The 21,390-nt window shown below is 43.1% G+C and overlaps 2 protein-coding genes across 2 annotated transcripts in view; both read right to left on the bottom strand.

Annotated features, from left to right (window-relative positions):
- Positions 1–377: 377 nt before the first annotated feature.
- On the bottom strand, positions 378–5,452 carry LOC308295888 (uncharacterized protein). Its single transcript, XM_080738962.1, has 10 exons — positions 5,035–5,452; positions 4,777–4,848; positions 4,474–4,530; positions 4,255–4,325; positions 4,054–4,131; positions 3,861–3,940; positions 3,623–3,709; positions 3,438–3,515; positions 1,783–3,206; positions 378–1,672 (listed from the first exon to the last, which is right to left on the bottom strand). Exons 6-9 carry the CDS (start codon positions 3,897–3,899, stop codon positions 3,102–3,104), a joined length of 309 nt encoding a protein of 102 aa, XP_080595088.1. The 5' UTR covers positions 3,900–3,940; positions 4,054–4,131; positions 4,255–4,325; positions 4,474–4,530; positions 4,777–4,848; positions 5,035–5,452; the 3' UTR covers positions 378–1,672; positions 1,783–3,101.
- A 10,151-nt stretch (positions 5,453–15,603) lies between these two features.
- Positions 15,604–21,390, bottom strand: part of antxr2a (ANTXR cell adhesion molecule 2a) — a gene marked incomplete at its 5' end in the record, with an annotated part of 123,715 nt that continues 117,928 nt past the window's right edge. Inside the window, one exon of the mRNA XM_080738755.1 lies at positions 15,604–15,927. Within this exon, the coding sequence (XP_080594881.1) occupies positions 15,889–15,927 (39 nt within the window). The 3' untranslated portion in view covers positions 15,604–15,888. The remainder of the gene's footprint in view (positions 15,928–21,390) is intronic.

Raw genomic sequence — 21,390 nt, 5'->3', positions numbered from 1 at the left:
CCTAAACTATTTTTAAACAGTAACAGAGCACACATGACACACATTAACCACTGTGTGCTGGATCAGTGCACCTGATTCGAATGATATCAACGCACTTAATGCAAAATATTCACGTGCTTTCAGAGGCTTCAATGCTGAGATATCCTGCATACTGGGATATCCATATCCCGTATCCCACAATGAATGCAGAGAAAAGCAGAGAAAAATATCCTCAGATGCAGAGATATTAGTAGTAAAATGACGACATCTAGTGGTCAACCTCAGAGGAGTGCAAAAATAAAACCTGAGGTGAAACCCAGCCTCGAACTAGAAGCCAGCCATGCTCTGTTCCCCGGTGTAACGCTCCACGCCACAGACCCCGACGGAGCGGCGCGGTATTGGGCGGCGATGACCCCCGTGAGGAGCCACCGAGGCGAGCGCTAGCGAAGCCGAGTTGCCGCGACGAGCGGTGGGAACGCCGCCCAATCCCACTCAGCCGCGTTACCGAGTTACGTGCCGTTATGGACAGAATAGTAAATATTCAGTCCCTCACTATCAACGTCTGCCCCACTGCACGTCTACCCCACTATCCACGTAATAGATAAATGCACACAAAAGGAGTAACATCATCCGTTCATTAGCTCAATCAGTAGAGCACGGATGCAATAAACCCACGGTTTGGGTTCGATTCCCCCGAGGGGAATAATATTCAAGGCGAGAGATATCGGCGCATGCGTACTTCAAAGTAGATACTCCTCCTTGGATACACTGTGGATACTATCTGCGTTCAAACGTCTGAAAAAGGGTGATAAAGTCCGGTTGAATGCGAAGATACCAGTCGAAGCGGGTGGCTGGATTCCAGGTAGTGAAGACTGTACGAGGGAGAAGGACACTTTGAGCAGAACACTTGTCGACATAACACCTGTCCAGGCAGGGAGGAACATGAACCCAGTGGGAATTAGGAACTTTGGTAACGATGCCACCCCAGAGCAAGAATATCATACAAGGTTTCATAATTTTAGATTGTAATTAGGGAAAAGCAAAGATGGGAGAGTTAAATGTTTTCATTTAGTTCTATTGTTTTAGCGATTTTAAATACTTTATTTCAGTGCATGTGTGCAAGTGCCTAAATGTGTCCTTTTAGACACAATAAGCTGGCAATTTATTTTATTACAATTTACAGTGACACTACTAGCCCCCATAAGTAACATCTGCCCATGAAAGATTGTGGTGCCTCTTTTTGAATGGACTTATTGTATCTAAAAATACATATTTAGCCAAGCACTGAAAGCAATGTAATCAAAATCGCTAAAATTATAGAAGAAAATTAACACATTTTAACACTCATCTTGTCTTTTCTCTAATTACAATCTAAATATGAAATCTTGTAAAGGTGTCCATTCAGTCAAGTTTGCGATTCTATGTGGTGATGTCAGACGGAGAGAGAGAAAAACAGAGAAACCATCACTCCTCGTGCTCATGGCGGAGGGCGTTGTAGAAGCCATGGAAATCACTGGGCAACACCTGCTTCATTTCTTGCAGATGTTTGAAGTTCATCGCTTTAATGGTGCGGCGGCAGGTGTAGAGTGGGGACACTGTGATGTTGCTCTTCTTCCTCAGTGATGGGGACTCGTAGGGCTTCCAGGCGTCTGAGTGGTCGATCTTGTACTCCATACTGCCATCAACGTTGTACCTAGGATGAATACAAGGACAGTGACAGGGGAGAAAAGTCAGGTTTTAATACTCATTAAATAATGTTTGTTTTGGTTTCCGCAGCCATGTCATTATTATGTATTCAAATACCTGATTGCTCGGAGGTCATGCACGGTGGGATCCCCAGTGACCTTTCCCGGGCGGATGGCTTTGCAGAGGTTCACCTGGCTGAAGTTTTTGAAGAAAGTGTGGTCTACATACTTCACTTGGTATGGCCTGGGATTGGTACGGGCTTCCCGGATGGCAACGACATACTCAGCTGGAACGCAGATGTCTCTGTTCCTCAGTCTTCTCTCAATCACACTGTGCACAGGATGTACTCATCATAAGAGGGATGTTCTTCGAGGAAGTGCACGATGCACGAAGCAAACTCGTTGGCAGAGAGACCAGCTTCACCCTCGTGCCATAAGTAATTTGATGCATCATGTGAAGTCATGTCATACATGGTAAAGTTATGGACACAGAGCTTGGTCTTGAAATAGAGGGATGAGGCCTGTAGCAAGGAGCAGAGCAGGAGCCCCTGAAGATCCATGCATGTCACCAAGGTCTTCTCACCTGCCTCGTCTTTGTCCTTCTGCTTCATGGCTTGTGCAGTGTCCTTTTTGTTGCAGTGCTCCTTCCATGTGGCAGCCTCAATGTTCCCAGCCTTGAACGCACAGCAGGTATCACACTGGTCTTTCTTCGGGTGAAAAAGAGAGTAATTCAAAAATTAAACATTCTGGTGAACACTTGCCTTGACAGCGCCTGGATGCCATGGTCTGCACTGGAACGGATATACTCTGCATGGAGGTGATTGATGGACTTGAACACAGGCTCCAGGTACATCTTAGTTGCCTGATCTCAGACTCAGCTCTGAGAGTGGGCGGGGTCTCTGGTCTGGAAGCAGGCTAACATCTTAGAGGACGAGGACCGGCAGTAGTGCGAGGGAACTTTTGGAAGGTCCAGAAGGAAGGTCTTCAAGAAGTCAGACTCCTCTTTCCTTACCCTCACCCGCTTCTGCTTATCTTCCTCAGTAGGGCTTTTCCCTCTTCTTCCTACCCACTTCAAAAAAGACCACTGCTTCAAGCCTAGGGTTGACAGGAACATGCGTTGGCACACTCCGAGTCTCCTGCCATCTACGACAAGGTGACAGAAAATGGATGCCGACCTCCTGGATTTCTCTGCTCCTGTCCTCCGTCGCTTTACACTGCTCACCTCTACCAATGATGCAACATAAATCTTCCTCTCCTCTCTCAGTCTAATTTCTCCCAGAAGTACTTGAAGATCTCTTCTCGCTTCGACTCTTCCACTTCTCTGCAGTGCAGTTTACTGGACCTGTGGCCGGCTGCAGACTGACATGACACACCCATTTTTCTTCCCTCCTTTAACACTGACTCTCTATTCTTCCTAGGCCAGATATGACTGGCCTATCATTCTACGCCTCTTCTGGATGTTGTTCTTCCAGCCCTCTGGATTTCTCCTCTTCCTACAGAGACCAGCATCAACACCTGAGGAGTCTTCTTCCACCTCAAGTCCTATATTGTGTCACAAAAAGAGAGAAAATTTGTCATTCAGACCATTAGTGTGCGAGTCTCTCTGTGTGTATCTGTGCAGCCCCTTGCGTGCACATCTGTGTGGGTATGTACATGTGTACTGTATGGATGTGTAGTTGAAGGAAAATAGTTAAATAGCAAACATGCACCATGCAAGATACTACATTACACACATGTGCATCAATGTGTCCATATTAATAATGACAACAACACCTTCATTTCCAGATTCCGATTCACCAGGAGAATCACCATGTTGGTCACGTTCAGGTGTCCAGTTTCGATCAAGCGGATCTGGGAAAGAAAGAGGAACAAACAGAATGCACACGTTGACATAATTCAGTGTTGCTAGGACTTTGCATTCTTTGCTCTGGCTGACTTAAGCCTGGTTGTACACAAACCTTCTTCGTCCCCACTTGTGTCGTCATCCTCAACTCCTTCAGAATCTTCATCCTCCACATTTGAGTCCGGCTCAACTCTGTCTGCACCTAAAGAACAGAAAAGAAATATGAGATGTTCTCACATTAAGTGTGAGGCGCTTTCTGGTCATGTACAGTATGATTCTGAAGGACAAAAATGAAAATGCAACATTCAGCAGTCACTATTTGTGTTTATTACAGTGATTATTAATAATAATACCTTCATATCCAGATTCAGCAGCACCAGAAGAATCACCATGTTGGTCACGTTTAGATGTTAGGGTTAGTGGTCGAGTGGATCTGGGAAAGAAAGAAACAAAATGAATGCAATGTTAACACACCTGCAATTCAGTGTCAGGCTTTGCTCTGGCCAATAGCCTCGGTTCCCTGGCACTTGTTAGTTTTACACCAACCTTCTTCTTCCCCACTTAAGTAGTCATCCTCAATTCCTTCTTCGCCTCCCTCATTTGAGTGAGGCGCAACAACTTCTGCTGCAGAAAAAGAGAAGAGACTGAATGTCAAATAGAAAACATGCAGCATTGACAATAATGCAAAGTGTCACATGTGTGCGTCATGTTTTTGTATGAAAGACTCTATACAGCTATTAATATTACCTTCATATCCAGATTCAGCAGCACCAGGATTATCCAACTCTAATTTAAGGTTCCATGATGAATCAAACCCTCTGGTAAAAACATAAGAGGAACACAATGTACAGTGAATGCAAAGTAGAAATTACATTGCCAAGATGTTGCATCCTTTGCCCTTAATCTGTTTTACCACAAACCTTACTTCTCTCTCAGTGGGTGTGTGTGCGTGCGACAAAGACAAACCTTCAATCTCCTCAATTGATGAGTCCTCCACAACTGCTTCTCCTGCTGCTTCTCCTGCTGAAAGGGGAAAAAGGTCACACAAATTAATGAAATGGCTACTTTTTAAGATTGTGATACTACAGCAGATACTGATTAACAATTTGTGTTAAGGTAATAATACTATGTTTGAAACTAGTACAGCAACAATTCAAAATGGGTACTTAGTGCATGTTTAGGGATTTGTAACTAGGACAGCAGGTACAATACAAAACCACACATATGTGTTTCTATGCACTATAATTCATAACACACCACACCACATACCTTCACTCCCAGATTGAATCAAAACAGCTGACCCAGCACTGGCAGCATCAACTTGGTCACAATCAAGTGCATCTTGGAAAGATACAGATTATCATTAGAACACTGAATACAGCAGCTAATTATTGTAATTCATGATTAAAACACTTTGATTTCCAAATTAATCACACAAGTTGCACCACAGCCAGAATCACTACACACATCATTAAACTGAGCTGACTTATTCCTATTTTTCTTTCTATTTTTTTTTATCCCACAAACCTTCTTCGCTGCTTTCACTGCTCTCTAGTACAGTCTCTGCCTCGTCATGTCTGCCCCTGACATACTTGACGCTAACCAAAGCACACAGCTCCTCCATAGAATACATCATCCTGAAATGTTATACTGAAAATAAAAGGAGAATACAGGGTTAAAATCAAGGGTAACACAATGGTGTAAAGAAATTAAGTACATTTTCTTAAGTACTGTACTTGAGTACAATATTGAGGTATTTGTACTTGACTAGAGTATTATCAATTTCCAATACTTTTAATCCACTATATCTCAGATCCAAATATTTTACTTTTACTCCACTACAAGCTGAATTATTTCCAATTTCCAATACTTGTACTCCTCTATATCACAGATCAAAATTATTGTACTTTAATACACAACAAGCTGAGTGCCTTTGGAGTACTTTTACTCCAATGCAAGCTCACAGTGCGACTCATTGTGAGCATGTAGATCTGCCATTTTCAAAATATTTGAAATGGGACATTCTGCATAGAGTACTTTTACTTTTGGCACTTTAAGTACATTTTGATGCCAACACTTTAGCCATTTTATCAAGTACATTTTGAATTCCAGACTTTTACTTGTAAAAGAGTATTTCTACATTACATTATTGATATTTGTACTTAAAGTAAAAACATTTGAGTACTTTTACCACACGTAATGGTACGTTTTTGTCCAGATGGAACCAAATGGACCCTTTATGGACCCGTTAAGGGTCCATTTGGTTCCATTGACACTCTATAGAAGTTGTTGTGCTGGCAGCTTAATGTAATGGTACGTTTGTGTCCAGATGGAACCAAATGGACCCTTTATGGACCCGTAATGATGTAGTAGCCTATTATAGACGGAGCTAAGATGCTAATGAGGCTAGCGTTAATATTAAACTTTCTTTACATCAAATAAAGACCCCGGACTAAACCCTAAACGACACTACTGCTAAGCACATTTAACAAACGTTTTAATAGATAGATTGCTGTATTTTATGATAATAATAGCGACGTTATCTTACCTTTCTCTGTCTGTCGGCTCTGCTGTGAAGACTGTAGCATAGTTACATACGTTTCCCTTTTATAAATAAAAACCGATGACAACACTAACAAAAAAAATGAACGGTAAAAAGATGAAGCATCCAAATAAAACGTATTTTGACAAGTGATAAAAGTAGAAAAAAGTGAAAAGAAAGCATTTTTATCTAACGAAGACGACAACAACACAACACTGTCTGTGGACGAACCGGAAGTACACAAAACGCCTCTGCGCGCCCGCCCTTCCCCCTTCCCCCCTTCTGCTTGAATACTATACTAAAAGTATTAAAAAGAAAAGTACAAGACAGCTACAGTTCAGTGATACAAGGTCAACTAAAAAGAGAAATAAAAAAGATGTTGGGGTGTTTTTTTACACTGGGGTAGCCTATCTATCAATTCCTACAACATTAAATGACAGAATAATAAAATACATAGGCTATTGTGCACATTGTATCATCAATCATAAGAAAAAAAATAAGAAACAATAAATATTGTATTTACAGTAAAAAGGTCAGGGCCGGAGGTAAGGTTAATTGTCTAGTTTTGATTTGCAGCATCTGTAAGTGACCTTTATCAGTGCTTTTATCGTGTGTATTAATAATATATGCATTTCTATTTTATTTAATGTATAAAAATGATTGATTAGTCAATTTAGTCAATAGTTTAAAAACAAATATCGTGTGGATATAGGTTTTATATAGGGCATATTATGTGAGGAACAAACAACAGAAAGCAGAGATTACTCACTTTTACCAGACATGGCAACCGCTGCCAAGAATGGAGAATTATGATTGGCTAGTGGGAAAGGCCGCACTCCATTGGCTCTCTGCTGATCACGTGATTATTGGCCGTTTGATTCCAGGCATGCATTCGTGTGCGTGTGATACAGATTCGTGTGCGTGAGATGACGAAAGCATTCGTGATGAAGTAACCAACAAAACCACTCGTAAATCAGTAAGAAAATATTCGTATTTTGTCTTGTTTTTTTGTTTTGGCATTATAATCACTGCAGCTTCCCCAAAAACATTCATACTTTTTTTTTTTTTACGGATATTTTTTTCCAATTAATTTGTTTACGTATAGTTTTTTTGGTAAAAATGTTTACGAGTAAAAAAAAAAGGCAAAGTACGAATACGAATTTGTATTGGCCTAATAATAACCCCATAACCATGGCCAAATACATGTAATTCTGGGGGTCCTTGACATGAAAAGGTTTGAGAACCACTGATGATAGAAACATACGTTTTTCAGAAAACCTTAGAAGGATTTAGAAGACATTTGCACAATCGGACTCAACACTTAACCTCATGGGTTAAGTGCAACATATTGTACTGTCATAGATGCAGCGTGTTGTGAGCGTGCGTGGCGACTGTTCTCGCCGCGCGTGACACCGCCATACAACAACATAGTCAAGTAAAAATAAAGCTGAGGTTGGAAATGAGGTTGTCATGATGCTGAATCCATTGCAAACATTTGTTTTGCACAACATTCATTGGCCCCAGAAAACGCCCACAAAACTGATGAAAAGTGATGACTCATCACTTTTCATCACTAAACCATCATTTTCTGGGGCCATTTTTAGCCCAAGGAATGTTTTTTGTGCAAAACAAATGCTTGCAATGGATTCAGCATCATGACAAACCCCTAGTTAGACCCCTCACATCCTACTTAAAGCAGATTTTTTTCTGGGTATTTTCCTCCTGTATAGAAAGTCGATGGGAGCCCAACTTGATTTGGCCACTGTGGGTATTTGCAGTGAGCAGATTATGGTAGATTTTTTATCCTGGCTAGTAGACCTAATTTCCTGTCAGAATCAGTTGAAAAACGAAATAACACAATTTTCTCCAACCTCAGCTTTATTTTTACTTATGTGTGAATCTACAGCTGGCCAGGACGCGGCCCGCTGCGAGCTGACAGTCGTATGTTTATCATTAACGGGCCCTTGACCCCTCCAGCGGAGAAAACAAAACAAAGGTGATCTCGTTCATGGGCCTGACTCAACACGTGCAAACAACACTCCCCACCACCCCCACCATGGAATTTCACTGCACATTGTGTCATCATTATTTAATAGCTAGCAGGGGAAGGTTGGAGCACAGCACCCAGATTTACATGTAGGTGCCCACAGAAACAAGCAGAGTGTTGGTGAAAGAAAATATGTTTGAGCTGATGGGTGAGAGAGAGGCATTGGAGCCAAGAAAAAAGAGGAAGTGTAAAACATGGTTTGAATATAGAACAGGGGTGGGCAACTTTGTTGATGGAGAAATTCACTACACTCACTCCAGAGGGCCATATTGCATGTACTGTCAAGCAGAAATCTCTTACTGTATCTCTGTATTTTATCATTTGTTTAGTAAATTAATGTTCCACTTTGTCGTTCTGTCACACAAAAGTAGCAAAAAAATAGCCAATCTACCATCGAATTTGTACGCTTTTTCGTGAAGTAAAGCCCTGCCTCATCATGCAAGACTGTCTCACAAAACTTGAGAAAATAGCGCATCCTTGCCTTTGCGATGCGAGGTGTTGTGTGCGTTGTGTAGAAAACTATTGTGGCATGGTCCACAAAAAATAAGCTCACAACACGTCACTTTGGAATGCATCGTGAGCTTATAAATTGGCTATTTGGTGTAGAGTACAGATCCCTGGGGGACACCGGTCAACTAAGTACACTACAGTATATAGTATTTACAGTGGTTAAAGCACAGGAAATCCCAAACCCCTGGGAGCTTTCCCGAACACCCCCCCTCCCCTCCCCTCCCCTCCCCACCTGCATTCCCCAACATCCAGCCCGCTGAATAGTGTGGCCTTCTCTCCATGACTCCGAGATGGGGATTTGCTTTTAATACTCTTTGAAATACAATGCATAAAATCGAGTGTCAACTCTAACAAGCGGTTTCCCAGGACGGATAACAGGCCCCGGACCGTGGCGTCCGACAGCAGGGCCACATGGCAGCGCGTTGAAAGGTCTCCGAGCCGTGGGGCTACGGTATTTGATCCCGCGGTTACCCAAAATGTCAGGGGCGACCAGGGGCGTCACAAGGGGTAGGAAAGTGGGACTGAGTTACTAGGGCCCAAGGTGGTGGAGGGGCCTTAATTATTTTATACTTTAGCTATTGAAAAATAGCAGATATACATGCTCGTAGTTCTGCTATTTTTGAAAAGTTGTGAAAATGTGTGCAAATCTTTGAATATATGTATTTTCTTAAGCGAACATTTGTAACTCAAATTTTGCTTCTGGGGGGTCCCTGGAACTAAATATTTTGAGATGGGGGTCCGTGGCCAAATACATATCATTTTGGGGGTCCTTCACATGAAAAGGTTTGAGCTCCACTGACATCGAAACATAGATTTTTCCAAAAACCTTAGAAGGATTTGAAATATTCAAAGATTTTCATGATTTTTTTCAAAAATAGCAGATCTACAAGCTCGCAGCGCGGCACTCGGTGCCGCGCTGTGAGCTTGTATATCTGCTATTTTTCAATAGTTAAAGCACAGGGGCCCCACAGTGAATCCTTGTACCCGGGGCCCAGAATTTGGTGCGACACCCCTGGGGGCGACTGTGCAAATCGGGATAACCTGGGATTCCAGGAAAGCCAGGCAGGCTTACAGAGAGAGAAAGGGGAGGGGGGGAGAAAACAGCTGCAAGAGAAACTTTAGCGGAATCCTCTGTGACGATTTGTAACTCTGAGGGCGTACAGATGGAACCAATTGGACCCTCACGGGGTCCATTTGGTTCCATTTGTATACCCTCAAGAGTTATACAATTGGGTGAATTAAGTACGGAGGATTTGACCTTCGCGCCATGGGGAAGTGGGGGTTTGAGATTTAATGGCGAGTTAAGCCTTCCGCCGTTAAAATACAAAAACAGTATCCGATGTTGAAACGGATTGATTTATGGCTTTACTTTGGACATAAATGTCACAAAACAAGTGATACCGTCTGTGCCTTGTTGGGGTCAAGATGACATTTGGTCAGAGAGTCATTGAGAGATAAATGGTCATGAGCCTGATAGTGGAGGTTTTTTAAGCTAACCATGCTTCACAACACATGGACATCTCTGAGACCCCAATTATTTTGTAAAATCAATGTTGATTTAACTCAGAGTGTACAAACGGAACCAAATGGACCGATCAGGGTTCATTTGGTTCCATTTGTACAGTCTCTGAGTTACAGACCCATAAGGGTCCAGCTGGTTCCTAACAATCATTTAGCTGGGGAACCCCTGGAACTCCCTCAAAGACCCCTGGCGGTCCCCGGACCCCACTTTGAGAACCAATGCTTTATACTGTAGAGAGTAGACTGTACTGATTACTATCAGAATATTAGAGCTATTTAACACTTATTACAACAATACTAATTAGAAAGATGATGTAATTCTGGGAAATTGCAAGTGTGGTTGCCGTTTTTGCATCAACGAGGGAAATTAATTAGATAATCTCAACAACAACAAAGTGTCTCTTAGCAAAATGCAAGCTCACGATTCCCGACGAAGCCTGCAAAAACTGAGGGAGGAGTAGTCCAGCAAACTTCTGGGGTTAAAAATAAAGTTGGATTGTGGGGTTACTATATAAATTAAGTTGGACAAGTAGGCTACTATATTGTGTTGCCTATGGCAACCACACTAATACATCCCTTCTCTTTTTTTTATTGAACCAACATTATGATATTACAGTTTAAGCCATCTAGTTATTGGACAGGGAAAATCCTCTTCCACTCAGTCAGAACATGATGTGGTGTGTTGGTGGAGTGTGTGTGTGTGTGTATCGCAAGACCTCATTTTTGAGGCGTTGAGAACCTTCAAGGGATGTGTGTGTGTGCATGCATGAGCTTGTGTGTGTGTGTGTGTGTGTGTGTGTGTGTGTGTGTGTGTGTGTGTGTGTGTGTGTGTGTGTGTGTGTGTGTGCGTGCGTGCGTGCGTGCGTGCGTGTGCGTGTGCGTGCCTCCAGTGCTGCTCCTCACAGAGGGAGAGCGGCTGCCCACTGTCCAGACCGGCTCGGACCACATCCTCCATGCAGCCAATCACAGTCCCTGTCGGGCCTTATGAATCTGTATGGACCAATTAGACGTAGCCTTTAAGCCCTACTCAACATGCACAATGTGTCGAATAAATATAGATACTGTATATCCTCGCTGTCGGGCTATCCTTTTTTCATTATTTTGAGACATTTTAAAACAGTGAAAGCACATTATATGTACGAACTAGTATGGCAAATTAGGGCATTAATTTACAAAAACAATGAATAAACAAATGGAGATACAATTTTTCGACAGCAATGATATGGTATACACATGCACGCACGCACGCACATACTGTATACGCACGCACGCACGCACGCACGCACGCACGCACGCACGCACGCACGCACGCACGCACGCACGCACGCACACACACACACACACACACACACACACACACACACACACACACACACACACACACACACACACACACACACACACACACACACACACACACACACACACACACACACACACACACACACACACACACACACACACACACACACCCCCCCCCCAAAAAACTCATTTCACTTTCAATTTAAAATATATATTTATATTTGACACAAAATGCAAGTGCAATAACAGGGACATCATCGGAATAAAAACAAACAAGCACAGTGTAAAAAGTAGGGCCGGGCCATTATGGACAAAATACAAATATCACAATATTCTTTTCACCAAATACCTCGACGTCGATCACCATTGGGATGATAAAATAATCACAACATCATTATTATTTTTGGTTAAATATATACACAATGTAGCCTATTGCCTATAATAACTAAGTGGGTCAAGGCAAACATCAATCATAAAATGACATAATTTACGCTGATGCAGCCATTAACCATGTTTACCCTGCAGTCACTTTTTTCAAATAATTATTTTACCTTTCTGCAGGTATAAAATACTTATCAAAAACAGGAAATGATGACACTTTTGTGCCATAAATCACAGACAATATCTAGTCTCATACCGGGATATTAATACATGATCCATATAATGCCCAGCCCTAAGAGACATGGAGGGACATAAAGAAGTTCATGTCCTGTTGACTCACAGTGACTTACATAAATCATTATAGAACTATGCAGTATTCAGGACGACTAGTGTACACAATCATATGGCACTGAACAGGTCAATGGCGAATACTGTACTTTGTGCTTTAAAGCTGAGAACAATGAGAGACATTCAAATGCAAAACATATATATATAAAAAAAACAGACACAAGGACCTGCTATTTTTGTGTTGCAGGTCAGGAGCCAATAAACAAGTTTAAAAAGTTCAAAAATGCGGGCACAAACCCACAAAATAATTTGAAAGGTAGTCACGTTCTAAATGGACCTCAGTGGTGCCATTTTGGGATTTTTTTTTAAGCTGAGAACATTGAGAGACATTCAAATGCAACAATTATATAAAAAAACACAAACCCACAAAATAATTTGAAATGTAGCCATTTTGGGAGTTGATATAAAAAAAGGACTATTCCATGCATGTATTAAGTGCAAAAAAACACCTATAAAAAGATCTCATTCAAAACATTAATATACAAAGGACACTTAAGGCGATGCAAACATACAGTAGGACTATTACGCACATTTCTATTTACAAAATCTGTCTGTAAAAAACAACAATACCATGCTGTTTACCAACGTCTATCGGCATAGGGCCACAGAGAGAACCTTGAGTTGTGATGCTACACATGTAGCTGTGTTCTGCTATAAAAACATCTCACTAGTCCTGCATGGTTTCATAGCAGTGCTGTGCCCTCGTTTCTAACAGAAGAAAACAACAACAATAACCAGATATCGGTGTGCTTTCATGTTGCGTTCTATTGGCCGTCCACAAAGAAGCCATTGAAAATGTCTTCCTGCTAATTTACGCCAGAGGCAAAACGCCTAAACGACCTATTCCAAAAGTCTTTTTTTTTACAGTTGGATTGGAAACATTTATAAAATATATATATATATGTAATTTAACGCATTGCATTTTTTGAGCTTGTAGATTGGCTATTTCCTAACGAATTTGGGTACATTTATTTCTGACCATAATGAAAGTGTTTTAAAGGAGTAGTTCATCAGCAAAATGTAATAGTACATTTACCCCCATTGATTCCGGATGGGGACCCGTATGCTTTTGGGTCCCCATCCGGAATCAATGTGAATGCGACAAATAAAACAAAAAATAATTATTGAACACAAGTCTCCATGGTGTGAGTAATCAATAGAAAAAGTCATTTTGGGGATGAACTACTGCTTTAAGTCGAAAAAACTGACATCACGACCCCCGTCCCGAGAGCGCTAGCAGCTTGCCGCCGGGCCCTCACCATCATGACGGAAGCAAACAAAGGAATAATTAGACTGACCGTTGATGTGGCGTGCCCGCCTGCCCGCCCCGCCCCCAAACGCCAGACCCACCCGACCCACCCGCCCCCAAACGCCAGACCCACCCGCCCCCACGCCCCCCCCCCCCCACCCGCCCCCACGCCCCTTCAAAACTTGACGGTGGTTGAACTTATTTTTAGTGTCATTTGATAAGCTTCCCTGCTCGCACGGAGACACGCCACTGACCCCGCCACTGGTCATATTGTCCATACCGCTTCCCGTCAAAGCCCCGGCGCACTTTGGCAGGTTTCCACTCCAATCTCCATTCTGCCGTCTGAAGTAAGCAGCATCCGAAGTGACTGGAGTGGAGATCGTTGGAGACCCTTTTTCCTTGCCCCCCCCCCCCCCCCCCCACACCCCACCAGTGTCCCTGCTCGCCACTAACATCATTTAGGGATTGGCGTCATGACAGCGCGCTTGACAAATCTCCAGTGTACTGTACATACAATATACTACTGTATCATCGCTGGTGGTGGCGAAACCTTGTATCTCCATATTTATTATTTTGATGTCTAAAAATGATGATAATAATAATTCCCTATTTTATACTTTGTTGTATGACCACTGTTGTGAAAAAGTAGCAAAAACAAAGTACATCCGCAAGCTTGTAGATCTGTTATTTTTTTGGGCAATTTTTTAAAATATTTGAAAAAACTTTTGTACGTATTGAAAAGTACAGTATGTACTGTATGCAGGTTCTATATTGAACCGATGAAAAGTATTACAAGTTTGTAACTGCACCGCGTCCATTGGAACACGGGTTCTTTTTGTTGACATTTCCTAACAAACAAAGAGAGCTTTTGGACATACGAGGTTTCCATTAGACAGCGACGGGACACAAATACTGTATCATCTCCCCTTGTTTGGCTTGGCTGAGGGGCCCGCATTGGCCAGGAACATAATTTCTGGAAATGAACAATACTTATCCGTCCATCGAATCCGTTGCTTTGAGTTTGCGTTTTCCGCAGGATAACCGGGATGCCAGACACCGTGTCCTCCTTTCCCCCCACTGTACCGCGCACTATACTATACTAGGTCATTCAATGTCAAAATACATGGAGAAGGGGGGAGAAAAACACAGGCAAGCCTTCACAGGCGGCTGCTTGCTGTTGCCTTTAATTATTTTAATTAAACTTTGATATTGGGGTTCGGAAAAGAAGCGACGGGTCGTGACGGGTCGTGCTATCCTTAAGAGGATACTGGAGGGGCATTGAGGGCGGCATCCCGACCGGTGCTATCTATTTAAACCAGGAGAAAAAGAAGATGAGAGAAAAAGAAAACCACACACACACACACACATAAAAAAACATGTGTGGTCCTGCAGTGTGCACTGAGCCACCTAAATGTGTAAGTTATTCGGAAAATAGCTGATCTACAAGCTCAAGCTTTTTTCCGATACATTTATATTTTTTTTTAATTTAAATTTTTGTCTATAATGACAACAGACATGCCCAAAATTGGGATACCAGGGTTTATATGCCCACAGAAAATGGTGTGTGTGTGTGTGTGTGTGGGGGGGGGGGGGGGCCTGCAGAGCGCCATGTCAGCGACTGCAGGCGTCGGGCGCTTTTCAAACAGAGAGCTTGGGCTTCTCGACGTGGTCGCAGGGCTTTATCCCCGAGTAGAATAACGCTCTATTAATTTCTCCTGTCCCGAGTGCATATAATGAAAGGAAGGTGTCTTCGAAAGAAAAAAAGAGGACAAATCCCTGTCCAATAATCCCTGAGGGCCGTCCTGTCTATAATTTGTCATGCATCATGTGCACTTCTCTCCTCAGCGTTGAAATGACAAGATCGCCAGTCAGAGGGGTCTCCCGACGGGCGTTTGGACAACGCTACGGACTCGGATGGGGCTTTTTTTGCGTGTCGAGATCATTGCCAAGAGGCGATGGACTTCTGCACTCTTAATGCCCACTGGGACTGTTCCCACTTCCATGCCAAAGGCAAACACCTCCCCCCACCACCACCCCCACTCCCCCAAACTCCACGCTGTCTCTCTCTCTTTCTCTCCTTTTTTCTTTTTAGATAGCTTCCGTCTGTGTCCATGAAATTCGTTTTTTTTTTTTTTTTTTTTTACAGAAGGCACAATATGGTCAGAATATGTTAAGCCTTTTGATACGCACGGGGGAAGAGCCGACCAAAATGGGGAACGGTGCGCACTTTGTGTGCCGAGCTTTTTTCAACTCGAGTTGTAAATAAAAATAAAAACAGCCGGTTGAAATAAAAGGACATGTATTTTTTTTGTCTAATGCTCCTGCAAACATACAACTTTTTAGGGAAAGCAGTATAAAAAAAGTGGCTTTAAGATGCCTTAAAAAAAGACATCTTCAAAAAACCTGAAATTCTTTGGTTGTCAACAGCATGGTACTGTAGGCACAGCTCTGGTGGGTGTTGAGACAGTAGTCTTTATCTTCTTAATGATGTGGTACACGGCTGAAATTCATACATCGGCCCTGGAGAACAGGAGAGAGAGAAACACAATGTTCATATTAGTGTTGATTTCGACAGCAAATTCTGATTTAGTTTTAGTCTTTAGTTAGAATCTTCATTAGGTTTTAGTCATATTTTAGTCATCTGAAATCTTTTAGTTTTAGTCTAGCTTTAGTCGACTAGCCTAAACACCATACGATTTCAGTCAATTAAATCTACAGTTTGATCTACAGTGGATTTTGTCGACAAAAAATTATTTTGGCGAGCCTTTGATGGCCGACATTACATGCATGCTGAAAATAGCCGATGTACAAGCTCACAATGCGCCGCGCTGCGACGTGTTGTGAGCTTGTAGATCTGCTATTTCCGTAGAGCAACACCCAAACATAAAATGACTTGTCTATTAGTTCTACTGGATCTCTTCCTCACTCGTCCCTCCCTAACATTTTAGTGTAGTTTTTATTTGTTGACAGAATTGTCTTAGTTTTAGTCATCATAGCTTAGTTTTTATTTAGTTTTTCTCACTGAAAAAAAGGTAGTCGACAATCATTTTTCATCATACAGTAATTTTTATCTAAATTAACACAGGTTCATATGCAATATCATATACAGCGGACCATTATTACATGTCTAATCGTGTTGCACCTCACAATAGCATGTTGCAATTTATCAGGTGGTCAATCTATTATTTTGGTTTCCAAGTACCCAGTAATGTGCTGTATACTAATACTAATATAATTAACACACGCCTTATTCAGAAATATTGATATTTTGCTGTTATTACTTATTAAACGGTACTTCTGTTTCGCCAAAATAAAAACAAATCATTTGGAGAATAAAAATAGTATACATATATATTTCAACAATATACTACAATAATTTTGTTATAACCAAATTGGCAAGTGCCAATTATTATTCAATATAGAAAATCATCTATAGCGAAACCAGATGTTCTATGCAGGTATCACGTATATAATTATTTTTATTAAAAAAAAATCAAGTTCATGAATCGTATTCATTTTCAATTGGGTGTCCAAAGGAGAAAAAAAAGAAACAAAGCATTCTTCGGCTCCCTTTAAAATTAATGTCCCTCCCGGGGGGAATCAACCGGTGAAAAACTGAATGGCTCCTCCGCGTGTCGCCCTGTACTGCACTTAACACACCACAACCACATCTCAATCTAGCCCCCCAACACACACACACGCACACACACACACACACACACGCACACGCACACGCACACGCACACGCACACGCACACACACACACACACACACACACGTACGTGTGCGCACACACACAGGCTCGTCCCACAATAGGGGGGTGGTGGTGGTGGTGTGGATGGGGGTCCCTCCATCCAGCCAGCTGTCTCAGCCACTCTCAGAGCTACAGGAGGAGGAGGAGAGAGGCCTGTTCTCCAACAACGCACCAAGAGGGAGCTCTAGCACAGCTAATATACACCAGCCACAGAGAACCTCCACCCTGCCTCCAGCCCTCTGTCTGTCTCTGTGTGTGAGTGTGCGTGCGTGCGTGCGTGCGTGCGTGCGTGTGTGTTTCTCTCTTTGATTAAACTCTGAGAGTGCACAAATAGAACCATTTGAACACTCTCAGAGTGGATAATGTGTAATTGTTGAATCCTGCATCAAATCAAATTTCGGGAATTCTCCCCTGTGTTGGAAAACACACCTAAATAGGTTTTACTCTTTAAGTAACTGTGGCTGTACACAAGATGTAACAATAAAGACCGTGAACCTTGAACCTGCAAAAGACTCCAGGAACAAAGGTTCTCCCCACATATGAAAATGTGCAAATTAAGCAGCTTCATGCACCGTTTTGTGTGCACAGTAAACTCCTGCAGTGTTATAGGACAGTGGTTCCCAACCTTTTCAGGCCGCGGCCCCCAAAAGAATCATATTTTAACTGGGGACCCCCCCACCCCGGCGAGCACTAAGAGTTGAGGCATTACATTGTGTATAACGCGCAAAACTACATGCCCACAACGCCTTGCGTTGTGAGGCGTTGTATGAGCATGTAGATCGTCTATTTTCACAATTTCTGCCTCTAATATTTGACAATTTGACCATTAAATTGTCATTTTAGAGCAGTGATATTCAACTGGCGGCCCATGGGCCAAATCCGGCCCCAGCGGAGCCTTCTTGTGGCCCCTGGAACAGTATCAAAAGGTATTAAAGATATTTGCGTGGAGCGCCCACTGGCCTACTGGTCCAGTTGCATACCACTTTGGCATTGCCACATAGGCATGGATGCCTGGCGGCGTTGCCAGTTCGATTCCTGATCCGGATGACCTTTGTCTCTGCCCCCATTTCCTGTCAGTCTACTGTCCTATCCAATAAAGGCATAAAAGCCCAAAAACAAAAGATATGTGCATGGTACAAAGAAACAGTTGTTTGTTGTTTTTCATTTGTAGCTACGTATTTCTGAGTTCGAGTGGCTGCTGTGTCCTTCTCTATTCATTTGTTTTGAGTGGATTCTGCCCATTTTCCATCTTCTCCAGCAACTTGTAGGTTTTATGATTCACTCGTCCTGGGCTGAATGAAGGTCTGTCTAGAATAGTACTCTTATCAGCCGGACGCTCAAAAACGAAAAAGAAAAAAAATAATTACGAACAAACACTTCACCTTGCCAGCCCACCTCCTATATTCTCCTATATTCTTCTTCTCACAAAGACACTTCCATGCCAGGGACCCGTGGACAGAACACACTGAAATATACTTCCAAATCAATTCATTATATCTATCTATCTATCCATCCATCCATACATTATAAAGGACTGGCACAGAAATTATCCTATCAAACATTAAAAGGCATGAATGCATGTACCGGTATGAATCAGGTCATAATAATTTACCATAATGGACATAATATGTCCATCGATTTTTTCGGAAGCTATATGATAATGCAGACATGCGTGTGGTTGTGGTTATGCTTGCGTGTTTTCAATGGATGGAGAGGGATACGTTTTTTTTATTTTATTCTAGGCTAAAGCGTAACACGGTAGAACACACCACTGATTGTTGTGTCCTATATAGGCCAATAGCACATACAACAAACGGTTAACCACCAACACTGTGTCGCCCCCGACTTCAAGTAATGTTACAATTGTGGCCCCCTGCCTTATCTAGTTGAATACACCTGTTTTAGAGGTTAGAAATGTGCAGATACCCTCTATACACTTAAATGTTGTGTTGGTTTGCTTACTGTTGAGAGAGAAAACAATGTTGCACATTAAGTTAATCATCTGGGGACCCCCCAAATAATTTGGGGACCCCCCTGGGGGTCCTGCGCCACAGGTTGAGAACCTCTGTTATAGTGTAGCTCTTAAGAGCATTCAAAAAAATAATAAACTATTAATATTTATCCACTTCAAATGTAACCTATTTTATACTATCTACTGTACAAACTTGCAATACAACAGCGATATACACTGTGTAGCATGAGGCTACGCATGCGTGCGAGCATGACCGACCGACCGACCGACCGCGTTTGGCAAGCACATGATGGAGGAGCCAGGGCACTTTCTGCTGCCGTCTATAAGCCCCCTCGACGCATGCCCTCTGCGACTAATCTCCCACTGTCAACAAATAAGGCACATCAGATGCTGTTTTGGCCGCAGCCTCCGGAGTGGCTAAGTTCAGTGGATTTCCGCGGGTTTAAGTCGCGCAGACTTTGTGCAGAAAAAAAGAAAGACAGAAAAGCTGCCGCCGCCGCGTGTGCCTCCCTGCCGCAGCAGAGCGGCTGGTGGCAGGCGGGCAGCAGAGTGGGTTATGGCGTAGCGGGGCTGAAGCAGGTGCACCGCAATACGGTCAAACCCCATTCCAAGCCTCCCCCCCCCTCCCCTCCGCCTCCCGGTCCCGGATGAGTGAGCCCCGAACTTGGCACGGGTAACGGGGGGCGTTGTAACTGGGCCACGTTTGTGTGCTCGGGGAGGAGGGGACAGAGCGACGGTGGCAAGGCGTGCGGGTGGCGTGCGGTACAGGCGGGGGTGAGGGGTGGGGGTAGGGCGGCTACTGCCCCACCTGTGCCACCCAGAGTGGCATGACAATACAGTCGGTCAGCAGAACGTCAGTGACATTCCATCAGGCGAGGGATGGCAGCTGCAGACGTGCAGACAGACAGACAGACAGACAGACAGACAGGTACACAGACAGTGTGAGTGAGGTAGGGAGATGGACGGGTGACAACACAGACACACAGACAGGAGATCGGGTTTTTTTTTTTCTCTCTCTCTCTTGGTCAAAGTCTTTCCAAGGGAAGATTGAGATTAATAAGGTCCATCACACTCCATTGACTCTTTATTGAAACGAATGGAGGACATACACTGACTGGTGATGTCGTTTAAAGCTGCAGTCCGATCTGATCTTGCCCAAACAGAGATGCATTGATTGGACCACATTAGTAATCGAGTGTAAATGCTAAACAGGGGTTCTCAATGTTTTGGCTCAGGTACCCCTGAATTACATTACAGACTACACTGATTAGCCGCAAATGTATTGTGCGTATTTATTGGCAAGTACGTTTCCGAAAATACAAAATGTATTCAAGTTTAGTTTATATTTTGTTTGAGAATTCACAATTTCAGATCCACTGTCCCGCTGCCACCCCTCCATATTTGGGGCCAGAGTGACCACATCAGGTCACACGTCACTGGAGATTCTCTGGTATGCGATACGCCTGTTAAATAATAGACCATTGTTTCAGGAGTGCATTATACTAAAATGAAAAGGGCTATTGCAGTTCCAAAAAAAAAAAAAAAAAAAGACTCATAGAATAATCCAGGTTCCCAGCGGTTGGGGGGTGACGTCACACAAGCTCTGTCACAAAATTAACAGCATCTGTTGACCGTTCCAAAACACGACCGAATGTGTTCGTGTTCCTGAACTCATGGTGTTGACAGGAAGCTATGCAGAGGTTGGAGTTTGCCTGTTCCTCATATGAATATGAATATGTTTGTTGGCCAGGCCCTCGGTACACATTAAGTAGGTGCAGCAGTGGTTCAGGAGGTAGAGCGGCAGCTTGGGAATTGGAAGGTTCCCAGTGTTGAAGTGTCTTTGAGCAAGACACTTAAAAAAATAACTAGCTTATCCCAAGGGGGAACTTCTGTTTTCAGCTTCACCCAGCTGAGTGCTTCCCACAGAGGAGTGCTGAGGGGGGAGCAGTTAGGGGTTAGGTGTCTTGCTCAGAGATACTTCGACACATTGCTGAAGCTGGAATCGTACCTGGGACAACCAGGGGCTCTGGTTCCCCAGGCGAGCTCACTAACCACTCAGCTATGGCCGCCCCACACTGCAGGTTGGGTGCCTTGCGCGGGTTTCTCTGCTGTCGGTGTGTGAATGTGTGTGTGTGTGAATGTAATGCACAATGTCTAGTGCTTTGGATAAAGGTTTCTATATAAATGCACCATTTAACAATGTAGTATGTTCCAGTTCTCTGGTCCTCATAGTAGAACATGGTTGTTGGCAGTACAG

Source organism: Nannobrachium achirus (genome assembly GCF_963921795.1).
Source record: "Nannobrachium achirus genome assembly, chromosome: 12".
NCBI classification, from domain to species: domain Eukaryota; kingdom Metazoa; phylum Chordata; class Actinopteri; order Myctophiformes; family Myctophidae; genus Nannobrachium; species Nannobrachium achirus.
The sequence above is the reverse complement of the archived record's forward strand: the minus strand, read 5'-3'. Positions and strand labels throughout refer to the sequence as shown.